Below are 13,676 nucleotides of genomic sequence, written 5' to 3' on the forward strand. Positions count from 1 at the left end.
TCCACCAACTACCACTAGACGCTGACGTTTCCTCGACCGCTGGAGACATCTGGAGGCAAGATGTCCAGACTGTTGGCAAAGATGACAAATCTGGAGTGCACGAGCGGTCCGGGACTTAGATCCCGCTCGTGACTCTACCACAGGCTCAAGGGGCTCAGGAGCCTGGTCTGGAGATTCCAAAGGTTTGGCGAAGGTGGGAGCCAGTCGAAACCTCTGCCTACACTGGGCTCGCTCTAACCTCCGCTCGTGGAAACGGAGATCAATACGAATGGATAGAGTTATTAATTCCTCCAGTGTGGTGGGAATCTCCCTAGTGGCCAGGGCGTCCTTAACGTGGTCAGCCAGCCCCCTCCAAAATATTGGAATGAGGGCTTTATCCGACCACTCCAGCTCAGATGCTAAGGTGCGGAAGTGGACGGCAAAATGACTGACCAAGGACGAGCCCTGAGTCAATGCCAACTATTGGAGCACCGTATCATGGGTGACACGAGGTCCTAGAAAGACCTGTTTCAGAGTGCTCAGAAACAACGGAGCACTCTGCACCACATGATCTCTACGCTCCCATAGCGGCGTAGCCCACTGCAACGCCCTGTCCGAAAGAAGAGACACTATAAATCCCACCTTAGCCCGCTCTGTAGGGAAACGAGAGGCCAGAAGCTCGAGATGGATAGAGCACTGATTCACGAAACCCCTACAGGACTTACTGTCACCAGAGAATTTCTCTGGAAGCGGGAGGCGAGTTAGAGTCGGGACAGGAGCGGCAGTGGACAAGGTGGCTGCAGCAACACTAGCAGCCTGAACAGCAACAGCAGTGACATCCACAGCTGAGGTTGAACGCTCAAAAGCCGCCAACCTTCCCTCCAGCTGCTGGATGTACCGCTGTGAACGCTGATCGTCCATCATTTACTAGCCAGACCTTGGCGCTAGTATTCTGTTAAGGACTGGCGGACCGCACCAAGTACAAGATGAAATGGAACTAGGTGCGTTCGCAGTCCGAGATCCACCATGCAGGAAAAACCCTGCTGCTAGTAAGACGGACTATATGGCAGTACTACAAGTATACACGCACGGGTTAACTACACCCTGCGTGAAGGAAGCGATCCTGTTGCGTCACAGGACCGCGGTACCGCACATAGAGCGCGAGCAAGGAGTCAGCGAACTCAAGCCCAACTAGGATTGAAGTCCGATTAGACACTTGCTGGCACAACACCGCAACTGGGTGTGTAAGGAAACTAAATAATAATATTAAGGCACAAGAGTGCATGTGGTGCCGCACTGACGAACGCCACTAACCACCCAGGCTTAGGTCAGGAAAGCGCAGAGCAAGCGCACGGCGCCGTACAGGCGGACACAGCAACTGGTAGCTGTAATGTGTGTAACGTGCTGTTGGATAAGTCGGGCGCTAGATAGCAAACATACACCTTCCGCGAACAGACATTCAATAGGGAGGGTTATTTAAAGAGCGACTTTCACTCACAACACACACACATATTTACAAGACAATACTAGCGCATGGCCGTGCGGTCATGCGCAGTTTATATAGCTGCAGCACAGGAAACAGCTACAAAAGTTTTGCCCTTTCAGGACCTGCCAAAAGGACCAATGGAAAGTGCTGCAGTACCTGAGCATGTGACCCTCGATCTCCAACAGGAGATCTTGCCCTGGGCATGCTCAGTGTGTGCAAATAAGGACTTAGATCCAGAAACGTCCACTCGCCGCTGCCCAGCACTGGCTTCAATGGCAGAAGCAGGAAAAGCAGCAGTAATTCTTCGCACAGAGTCAGACTGAGCGAGACGCTGGGATCAACGTCCCTGTTAAGCAGAGTCCACTGCGGCTGGAGGAGAATGGGAGACCGCAGCGGAGACGGATTGAGATTCCCCCTGTGCAGCAGAGGAATCTCGACTCCTAACAACAAGTTGCATTTTGGAAAATGAACGCATGCAGTAAAAAAATGCATGTGTTTCAAAACGCGACCAAACGCGTACCACAAAAAACGCATGCGTTTTCAATGTTAAATATAGGGAAAAAACGCAGCAGACAAAACGCAAGTGTGAAACCACCCTCAACACTGAAAAGAACACACTGTGCCCTGTTAGCATCACAGAGGAACACAGCTAACTGCTGAGCTGATGGCAGTCAGTGGTCACGCACACAGAGAAGCACACATACACTCCTCTCCGGTGGAACAGGAATTCTAGTGGCTATTAGCCAGCCCTTAATACCTATATACAAACTCCTCACCGGATGTGCCGGTATTCTAGGGACTTATTTCAGCCAAACCCTATCCACATACAGGCATGACAACAAATAGCAAGCTCATAACATGAAGTGATACTAGCGCATAGCCGTGCGGCCATGCAAACCTTTTAGGACCTTTCTAGAGGACCAGTGGAAGCTACTTCAGTACCTGAGCATGTGACCCCTGACCTCTTACCTTGGGCATGCTCAGAAGGGAAAAAGCAGGACTTAGTCCCAGAGACATCTGCTTGCCACTGACCAGTACTGGCTACAATGGCTGAGCCCTGGAAAGCAGCAAAAACCATCCACACAGTATCAGGCTGAGCCAGATGCTGGGACGAACATCTCCGCTAAGCAGGCTCCACTGCAGCTGGAGAAGGAAGGAAGACCGCAGAGGAGGTGGTTCGATATTCTCCCTGTGCAGAGTCGGGAACTCGACACCTAACAATGTATACCTGCAAAGCAAAGATTTTGACACCACAGACAATCCAGGTGTCTGACGGAGATAACAGACCGTTTATATGTGTGGCCTTTCTTTTATCATTTTTTTTAAACACAAAATAATGATTAGCCGAAAGCCAGCAGACAAAAAAATGCAACGTATGCCTGCAAGGCAAAGATTTTGACATCACAAATTCACCAGGTGTCTGCGGAGATAACGGACTGTATACATTTTTAAATATTTTTTTAATTTTTGAAAAAACTATAAACTGAGTAGACAAAGGCAAGGATTTTGACACCACAGATACACCAGGCGTCAGTCAGAGAAAACAGACTGATCAAAATGTGGCCTTGATTTTTTTGGGCCCATCAAAATTGTGTCAATAAGTTGGCTATGACGCTAAAAAAAATTTGGATTACTAAAATTGTAAGATATTTAGCGCAATGATATGCGATGCGTGTGGATACAAATCACGGTGATAAGTATAAGAACTGTAACTAAATATATTTGAACCAGCTACAGATTTTTTGGGCAGCAAAATGGTGTCCAAAAATGTTGTAAGACACTACAAAAAATTATATAGTACCAAAAAAAGGCCAGTTTTTTCTGCGCACTCTCATGTGATGCCTGGGACAATTTTTTGCTTTTTTTAAAAAATTGTTAGATTGTCACGCTCTTGTATTGCGTTACCAAGCAAATAAATGTAGATAAAAGGGGGCTATGGAATGCTTTCTAATAAAATTAGCAGGTATAAGGTGCAAAAAAAAATCCTAGGCATACCTGCAGCTAGGTATATATAAAATATGCAGCAGCAGACAGTAATAGAGCCTTTATATTTATGCAGTGAGATCTATATACTCACATACAGTGTCTGCAGGCCTTGCACTGATGTGGATATGCTGTGCCCTGCCGGCCTAGCGCTGCAATATCGAGACCCATGAATTAGCCCTAAAAAGGACTGTTGGTTTCTCAGGAGTTGAGGACTGAACAGTTGCAGACCTACACTAACAATTACAAGGACGATTCTGACCCTATCTCAGCAGCAGCTGAGTCCGGAGCAGAATGCGGCGAGCAGGGCGGTGCCAGGTCTCTTATAGACCCGATGACGCTGTGCGGCCAGCCAATCACTGTAATACCACAACAAAGATGGCTGCGGCATTACAGTGCATGGCAGACAATTCCTGCACTGTCAATGGCGCTCTAAAGAATGCCAAAATTGCAAGTTGGAGACCCGAGTTCCCGCCGAACAATCCCGTAAATACTCGGTGCTCACCGAGCACAGCAAGCATAGGGATACTCGGGGGAGTACCGAGTAGTGGCGAGCATGTTTGCTCATCATTAATTATTGTACTTATTCTATTATGTATACCTTATTCAAATAAAACACAAAAGCAAAAGAAGCAAAACCAAAAAAAAGCCGACCAACATGTCCAAAATAAATTTTTCTTAGTAATGTTTAATTTTATTTTCATAATATAACAGGTTTAGAACAATAATGTATCAAAAAATGTAAAATATTTTTTTAAAAAATTATCTGTATGTTGTTACAAGAGCGCAGATATCCAGTTTGCATAAAATAGACGTGGACTATACTTTAAGAAAGCATAATTGAACGTGAAAAAATTTCAAAAAATAGTATTAAAAACATATCAGACATGTGGTGCTCAAAATTTCAGACAAAAAATGTTGAGAATATATCATACGTGTAATGCTCAAAAATTCAGACAAAATCATAATATAAAGTGCATGTGAAAATATACGTTCCTTTTAAGGAAAATACCTATTGGAAGAAATAAGTAAAGTGCAAGCGATGAAAAAGACACCACCAGGTGTCAGTTTCTCCACATCATATACTGTGTGACCAGAGAGCAGCGTTACTGTAAAATAAAGTAGTCATTATATACTATCAGAATTACATGGTAACTTACAGATTGGTATAATGTGCTCCTGGTCTCCTGGATAGGCGCCCTCCTCAACGCGCGTTTCGGCACGCTGCCTTTGCTCTGACCGCGGCTCCTATTATATATATAAAAAAAAACGATTCTGATCGTACACCACCCCCTGACGAAGGATTATCCGAAACGCGCATCGGGGTGTGCTGTACTTGGAGAGTCGGTCATTAAAGGTATACACCATCTTTGAACTTATGTACAGTCTTGGTGTGCGCATTGTGTATAGATATAGGAAATATTTGTATATATATCATATTACCCTCACTTTGGTTATTTGCACCTTTTTGACTTTACTGTCATTATCTGTTTGATTCTTTTTATCATATATATTTTTATATTGCACATGCACTTTTGCTTTTTTACACTACACTGAATATTAATTAGTGTCCACTACACATATATTGTTGTATTTTTATACATATATATTTTTTGTGAGACTGATTATATGTATACCCCATTGTCCCATTTTCAGATAGATTTTTGTCTACTATACGTATATTATTTATTTATATATTTTATATACTATATATATATATATATATATATGTATATATATATATATATTTTTTTTTTTTTTTTTTTGGGACTGATTGTATGCGCACACCATTGTCCTATTTTTTCTGATGGTTGCAGAATATTTTGTATAATTTAGATTTTATATTTTATCTCCCCATTTTTGTCCACTTTTGTGCTATTATTTCTATTTATATTTTGTAATAGATATGTATTCTTAAATTTTTGTGGCATTCATTACTTCCAAGTATGTGCACATTGTTTGTGCCATTGTCTGCCAATAATATATAATAGAGGCATATTTTATTGTACTTACTTCGTATATATTGTCTTATGATATATCTATATATACATTTTTTTGAACTCCTATATTGTGGCTTTTTGTTTGTTTTTTTTACGCCCCGAGTAGTTAGCCATTCCATTTTTTAGCAATTTTCATTTTCTCTGTCTGACTATTTTTCATATTTTTCTATATATTTCTTTTGTTAATATTATCTGGCTGGGAAATAGGGTTGGAAATCACATTAATGTAAAGTGCTTGTGCTAAAAGATGACATTACAGGACCTATGTGTAACTAAACAAGGCTGGTATGTTAGTATAACAGGATGATACCGCGCTAAAGGGAAATGTCTGTGCTGAGGAATCTATATACCAATAGGTGGAGTATACAAAAGTTGCCCCTATTAATAAACTCCCCGCTGAGTCCCTGCTACATGTGATGGGAAAAAGTGGAAGGATAAGTGCACTGTGATAAATACTATGCTGAGCACAACGTGGTACCAGAGGTGTTGGCACTAACCAATACGAGTCTAACTCACCAAGGTCTGATGATAGACGTAGTGCCAGAGGTTCCAAGGATCCGAGCGCCTGGAACGTGAGTCCAGCACATTAGACGCTGCTCCTGAGGAACAAGTACCGGGCAAGGAAGCCAGCGCCAGGTGGCAGCAGCCAAACAGGAAGGCGGTGAGTCGGCGTGGAAGCCAGGAACGCCCCGGCCTGTGGCGTCCCTGGAGACAGTGAAGCAAAACAAACAAAAAAAAAAACAAAAAAAGGCCAACGGGAGCACTCACTGTGTGACGTCACAAAAAGTGTGGAGCAACACTGGGACCAAGCAGACAACCGACGCGTTTCGAAGGAACGCAGTCCTTCTTCATCAGGGCTGGTATGTTAGTTTTCCTCGGTGGGTTATATATTCGTGGCCAGCATAATTAAAGTGCTAAGTGAAAATTCATGTATTATCCGCCGCTGTGTGAAAGTATAAGAAGAGCTGCTACCTCCGGCCCAGACGCGCACGTTTTGCCCAGCTTCTTCTACTTCTTGTTTTTCCTGCACTGAAGACTGTTTATTTTTTCCTTTGGTTAAGGCTGGATTACGAACCAGCAATAAATTTGAATCTCATAAGATCGTCTCATCTTTAGACATCAGTGATTAATTCTATCACCAGTTGCCACTCCAGAGTCAGATATCAGCTATGGAACCGCTCCTGAGTAGTGATCAGCGAATTTCTTGGGAAAACGGTCGCCAAACATATATTCAGCACAAATATGGCAGACTCGGATTCGTGATCAAAAAACACTAGCAAAATTTTATAAAATCGGTAAAAATCGGTAACATTTGGTAAAAAGTGGCAGAAAACATTTGTGTTGCCAAACAAGTATTTTCAGCACTTTGGCAACAATAACGGTGGTGTATCATGAGCATTTTGCATGTGTTTCATGAGGGGGTTTGCAGAGCTCAGAGATGCGGTGCGCTTCTAAACTTTTTTTCTCCTAAATTTATGTGTGCATATGGTATTGCGGCTAGCCAATCAGGAAGCAGGAAACATCCACAATGTCTTGCCACTACGGTTTGTGTCACTGGCTGCTGAAATCACTACAAAGAGTGGACATCTTGTTTTAGCGCCATTTTGACACTGTAACAGTGCAGAGAGGCTGGTCCTAACGCTGGCACTATTAGCAGCAAGATTTTAGCTAGTTAGCTAGGCGGTTGTATATCAGTCAGATAGTGCAGCTAGATAGTCCAGTGTGGCTGATAAATTTACCTTCCAGCATTTTTTTGGCCATTACTGAGGTCCACAGACAAAGCCAGCAGGGCACGTGTCCTACAAGTTTGTTGTGCACTGCTTCTATTTTGCTTCATGCCGGAGTATAGCATTCTAAATAATATTTTTTTCACTAGCTGAATTTGAAACAGCCCGCTGTATCCCACCTTGTCATTTAGTGATGTGGTGATATGAAACTGCAGACCTAATGCACATTAAAAAAAAATATTTTTTTTTCTGTTGCAAAAAGTTAGACAGCCCGCCGTATCACACTTTGCCATTTTGTTGGGTGGAAATTAAGCTGTCTGTAGATCTCACACACAAAAATTTATTTCTGTTGCTAAATGTTATACAGTAGGGAACTTGAATTTAAAATAGTATGTAGCATCTAGTGTGTTATAGAGGCCTGATCCAGTGGCCACCAAAAAACTCTTGTGTTCCTAACGTCATACAGTAGGGGATATCTGACTTTCAAATTGTTTGCAGCATATCTTCTTTCTCATACAGGCCTCATCCACACAATTCTTCCTTCTGTGACTAACGTGATACAGCACACCATAATTCACTTTGGAATTTACTGGTGCTGAAATTCAGCTGTTTGTAGAGGTGGTGCAAAGTTAAAAATCTAATTTTTTTGGTGCTAATACTGTGCTTCTACCTCATTACCTGAGCAACATTCCTGGGAAAAAGCAAGGCTGTGATGGAAGGGGAATTAGGCTTGGTGTTCAAGGTGTACTTGGGGTAGGTGGTATGGTTAATGAAAGCACTAGTACACCAACAACGTCACATCCTATGCAAAGACATCTGACAACTTCTGTTATTGGACGGGCTACTCCACTACCTTTCTTTTGCAGACGCACATAGGAATGCCTTGTCGATGAGGCCCAGAAATAGCATGTGCTCGAGTGGATGGCAAGTGCAGCTTCATCTGGCCTCTCCATCTCTTCCTCCACCTAAACATCATACACAGTACAGTCCACAGAGGTGGCACCCAAATTACCCTTGCTTCTCCCCAGGTCCCAACTCTCCAACCATACAGTTGACTGCACCGAAGCACAGATTGGTGAGTCTGAAGAGCTGTTCACACATTCTATGCCATGGTCATCAAAAGTTTCACAGAGTCAAGAAGAGTAAATCTGCACTGATTCCCAAATTTTTTTCACTTGGATCCAGCACAGGATGAAGTAGGGTGCGAGCAGCATCATGACCTTCGTCATCAGGCGTTGACCCATGTGGGGAGGTGATCCTGATGAGACTCAGATATCTGAGGCTCACGCGGACTGTACTGTGCTGTCAGGACAGGAAGAGGAGGAGGGCGAGAAATGTGATAACACAGAGGATGATGATGAGGAGGAGTTAGATCTCAGTAGGCGTGAACATAAAGGCACATAGCTGTTGTGAATTCTGTGGCTGAATTCACTCCTGTGGTCACAAGTGGTACTGCAGCTTCTGAGCTTCCTCCCTCAGGTGTTCTGGTGAGCTCGTTGGCTGCTTTGTTATTTAACTCCACCTGATTCTGTCTTCCTTGCTCCTTGTCAATGTTCCAGTGTTGGATCTGAGCTTCTGGATCTTTCCTGTGGCCTGCTGCTCTGCTTAGATAAGTGCTTCTTTGCTTTTGTTGCTATTTTTTCTGTCCAGATAGTCTATTCGTTTTGCTGGAAGCTCTGAGACGCAAAGGGTGTACCGCCATGCCGTTAGTTCGGCACGGTGGGTCTTTTTGCCCCTTTGCGTGGTTTTTTGCTTTAGGGTTTTTTGTAGACTGCAAAGTTCTCTTTGCTATCCTCGCTCTATCTAGAATATCGGGCCTCACTTTGCTGAATCTATTTCATCCCTACGTTTTGTCTTTTCATCTTACTCACAGTCATTATATGTGGGGGGCTGCCTTTTCCTTTGGGGTATTTCTCTGAGGCAAGCCAGGCTTGTTTTTCTATCTTCAGGCTAGTCAGTTTCTCAGGCTGTGCCGAGTTGCATAGGTAGTGTCAGGCGCAATCCACAGCTGCCTTTAGTTGTGTTTAGGATAGGTTCAGGTATTGCGGTCTACAGAGATTCCACGTCTCAGAGCTCGTTCTATTGTTTTTGGGTTATTGTCTGATCACTGTATGTGCTCTGATTTTTGGCACACTGTGTCACTGGATTGCACTCATAACAGTACAAGGAGCCAAACTAATGATTCTCAATAGAGGGAAAAAAGAAGTTCTGACATCATTTTTTTTTCTCAGCTCTGTGTTCAGTCTTTTTTTCCCCCTAGACATTTGGGTGTTTCAGGACACAGCTGTGGACATGGATATTCAGGGTCTGTGCTCTTCAATGGATAATCTCGTTATAAATGTACAAAAGATTCAAGATACTATTGATCAGAAATCTATGCTAGAACCAAGAATTCCTATTCCTGATTTGTTTTTTGGTGATAGAACTAAGTTTCTGAGCTTCAAAAATAATTGTAAGCTATTTCTGGCCTTGAAACCTCATTCTTCTGGTAATTCAGTTCAACAGGTTTTGATTATTATTTCTTTTTTGCGCGGCGACCCTCAGGACTGGGCATTTTCTCTTGCGCCAGGAGACCCTGCATTGAGTAGTGTCGATGCGTTTTTCCTGGCGCTCGGATTACTGTACGATGAGCCTAATTCAGTGGATCAGGCTGAGGAAAATTTGCTGGCTTTGTGCCAGGGTCAGGATGATATAGAAGTATATTGTCAGAAATTTAGGAAGTGGTCAGTACTCACACTGTGGAATGAATCTGCGCTGGCAGCTTTGTTCAGAAAGGGTCTCTCTGAGGCTCTTAAGGATGTCATGGTGGGTTTTCCTATGCCTGCTGGTTTGAATGAGTCTATGTCTTTGGCCATTCAGATCGGTCGACGCTTGCGCGAGCGTAAATCTGTGCACCATTTGGCGGTATTGTCTGAGATTAAACCTGAGCCTATGCAGTGCGATAGGACTATGACCAGAGTTGAACGGCAAGAACACAGACGTCTGAATGGGCTGTGTTTCTACTGTGGTGATTCCACTCATGCTATTTCTGATTGTCCTAAGCGCACTAAGCGGTTCGATAGGTCTGCCGTCATTGGTACTGTACAGTCCAAATTCCTTCTGTCCATTACCTTGATATGCTCTTTGTCATCGTATTCTGTCATGGCGTTTGTGGATTCAGGCGCTGCCCTGAATCTGATGGATTTGGATTATGCTAAACGTTGTGGGTTTTTCTTGGAGCCTTTGCCGTGTCCTATTCCGTTGAGAGGAATTGATGCTACACCTTTGGCCAAGAATAAACCTCAGTACTGGGCCCAGCTGACCATGTGCATGGCTCCTGCACATCAGGAAGTTATTCGCTTTCTGGTGCTACATAATCTGCATGATGTGGTCGTGTTGGGGTTGCCATGGCTGCAAACCCATAATCCAGTATTGGATTGGAACTCTATGTCGGTATCCAGCTGGGGTTGTCAGGGGGTACATGGTGATGTTCCATTTTTGTCAATTTCGTCATCCACTCCTTCTGAGGTCCCAGAGTTCTTGTCTGATTATCAGGATGTATTTGAAGAGCCCAAGTCCGATGCCCTACCTCCGCATAGGGATTGTGATTGTGCTATCAATTTGATTCCTGGTAGTAAATTCCCTAAAGGTCGATTATTTAATTTATCCGTGCCTGAACACGCTGCTATGCGCAGTTATGTGAAGGAATCCCTGGAGAAGGGACATATTCGCCCATCGTCATCACCACTGGGAGCAGGGTTCTTTTTTGTAGCCAAGAAGGATGGTTCGCTGAGACCGTGTATTGATTACCGCCTTCTTAATAAGATCACTGTTAAATTTCAGTATCCCTTGCCATTGTTATCTGACTTGTTTGCTCGGATTAAGGGGGCTAGTTGGTTCACTAAGATAGATCTTCGTGGTGCGTATAATCTGGTGAGAATCAGGCAAGGAGATGAATGGAAAACTGCATTTAATACGCCCGAGGGTCATTTTGAGTATCTAGTGATGCCGTTCGGACTTGCCAATGCTCCATCTGTGTTTCAGTCTTTTATGCATGACATCTTCCGTGAGTATCTGGATAAATTCCTGATTGTTTACTTGGATGACATTTTGATCTTCTCAGATGATTGGGAGTCTCATGTGAAGCAGGTCAGAATGGTTTTCCAGGTCCTGCGTGCTAATTCTTTGTTTGTGAAGGGATCAAAGTGTCTCTTCGGTGTGCAGAAAGTTTCATTTTTGGGGTTCATCTTTTCCCCTTCTACTATCGAGATGGATCCGGTTAAGGTTCAAGCCATCCAGGATTGGACTCAGCCGACATCTCTGAAAAGTCTGCAAAAGTTCCTGGGCTTTGCTAATTTTTATCGTCGCTTCATCTGTAATTTTTCTAGCATTGCCAAACCATTGACCGATTTGACCAAGAAGGGTGCTGATTTGGTTAATTGGTCTTCTGCTGCTGTGGAAGCTTTTCAGGAGTTGAAGCGTCGTTTTTGTTCTGCCCCTGTGTTGTGTCAACCAGATGTTTCTCTTCCGTTCCAGGTCGAGGTTGATGCTTCTGAGATTGGAGCAGGGGCGGTTTTGTCACAGAGAGGTTCTGGTTGCTCAGTGTTGAAACCATGTGCTTTCTTTTCCAGGAAGTTTTCGGCTGCTGAGCGTAATTATGATGTGGGCAACCGAGAGTTGCTGGCCATGAAGTGGGCATTCGAGGAGTGGCGTCATTGGCTTGAAGGAGCTAAGCATCGCGTGGTGGTATTGACTGATCATAAGAACCTTACTTATCTCGAGTCTGCCAAGCGCTTGAATCCTAGACAGGCCCGTTGGTCGTTATTTTTTGCCCGCTTCGATTTTGTGATTTCGTACCTTCCGGGCTCTAAAAATGTGAAGGCGGATGCTCTGTCTAGGAGTTTTGTGCCCGACTCTCCGGGCTTATCTGAGCCGGCGAGTATCCTCAAGGAAGGAGTCATTGTGTCTGCCATCTCCCCTGATTTGCGGCGAGTGTTGCAAAAATTTCAGGCGAATAAACCTGATCGTTGTCCGGCGGAGAAACTGTTCGTCCCTGATAGGTGGACTAGTAAAGTTATCTCTGAACTTCATTGTTCGGTGTCGGCTGGTCATCCTGGAATCTTTGGTACCAGAGAGTTAGTGGCTAGATCCTTCTGGTGGCCATCTCTGTCACGGGATGTACGTACTTTTGTGCAGTCCTGTGGGATTTGTGCTAGGGCTAAGCCCTGCTGTTCACGTGCCAGTGGGTTGCTTTTGCCCTTGCCGGTCCCAAAGAGGCCTTGGACACATATTTCGATGGATTTCATTTCTGACCTTCCCGTTTCTCAAAAGATGTCAGTCATTTGGGTGGTCTGTGATCGCTTTTCTAAAATGGTCCATCTGGTACCCTTGGTTAAATTGCCTTCCTCCTCTGATTTGGTGCCTTTGTTCTTCCAGCATGTGGTTCGTTTGCATGGCATTCCTGAGAATATTGTTTCTGACAGAGGTTCCCAGTTTGTTTCAAGGTTTTGGCGAGCCTTTTGTGGTAGGATGGGCATTGACCTATCTTTTTCCTCGGCTTTCCATCCTCAGACTAATGGCCAGACCGAACGAACCAATCAGACCTTGGAAACATATCTGAGATGTTTTGTTTCTGCAGACCAGGATGATTGGGTGTCCTTTTTGCCGTTGGCTGAGTTCGCCCTTAATAATCGGGCCAGCTCGGCTACCTTGGTCTCTCCATTTTTCTGCAATTCTGGGTTCCATCCTCGTTTCTCTTCAGGACAGGTTGAGTCTTCGGACTGTCCTGCTGTCCTGGTGTCTGATTCTGTGGTGGACAGGTTGCAGCAGATCTGGACTCAGGTAGTGGACAATTTGACCTTGTCCCAGGAGAAGGCTCAACTTTTCGCTAATCGCAGACGCCGTGTGGGTCCCAGACTTCGTGTTGGGGATCTGGTTTGGTTATCTTCTCGTCATATTCCTATGAAGGTTTCCTCTCCTAAATTTAAACCTCGTTTTATTGGTCCGTATAGGATTTCTGAGATTCTCAATCCTGTGTCTTTTCGTCTGACCCTCCCAGACTCCTTTTCCATACATAATGTATTCCATAGGTCGTTGTTGCGGAGATACGTGGCACCTATGGTTCCATCTGTTGAGCCTCCTGCCCCGGTTTTGGTGGAGGGGGAATTGGAGTATATTGTGGAGAAAATTTTGGATTCTCGTGTTTCTAGACGGAAACTCCAGTATCTGGTTAAATGGAAGGGTTATGCTCAGGAAGATAATTCCTGGGTTTTTGCCTCTGATGTCCATGCTCCAGATCTTGTTCGTGCCTTTCATGTGGCTCATCCTGGTCGGCCTGGGGGCTCTGGTGAGGGTTCGGTGACCCCTCCTCAAGGGGGGAGGTACTGTTGTGAATTCTGTGGCTGAATTCACTCCTGTGGTCACAAGTGGTACTGCAGCTTCTGAGCTTCCTCCCTCAGGTGTTCTGGTGAGCTCGTTGGCTGCTTTGTTATTTAACTCCATCTGATTCTGTCTTCCTTGCTC

At 44.4% G+C, this 13,676-nt stretch overlaps 2 protein-coding genes across 2 annotated transcripts in view; one reads left to right on the forward strand and one right to left on the reverse strand.

The window, feature by feature from the left end:
• The window catches only part of LOC138674861 (olfactory receptor 1500-like), a 52,811-nt gene extending 44,407 nt beyond the window's left edge, over positions 1-8,404 (reverse strand). Inside the window, exon 1 of the mRNA XM_069762680.1 lies at positions 8,351-8,404. Coding sequence (XP_069618781.1) covers positions 8,351-8,404 — 54 coding nt within the window. The remainder of the gene's footprint in view (positions 1-8,350) is intronic.
• Positions 8,405-8,417: 13 nt separating this feature from the next.
• Positions 8,418-13,676, forward strand: part of LOC138674862 (olfactory receptor 10A7-like) — a 29,542-nt gene continuing 24,283 nt past the window's right edge. The window contains exons 1-2 of the mRNA XM_069762681.1: positions 8,418-8,553; positions 12,916-12,995. Coding sequence (XP_069618782.1) covers positions 8,418-8,553; positions 12,916-12,995 — 216 coding nt within the window. The remainder of the gene's footprint in view (positions 8,554-12,915; positions 12,996-13,676) is intronic.

Source organism: Ranitomeya imitator, chromosome 4 (genome assembly GCF_032444005.1).
Source record: "Ranitomeya imitator isolate aRanImi1 chromosome 4, aRanImi1.pri, whole genome shotgun sequence".
In the NCBI taxonomy this organism is placed as follows: Eukaryota; Metazoa; Chordata; class Amphibia; order Anura; family Dendrobatidae; genus Ranitomeya; species Ranitomeya imitator.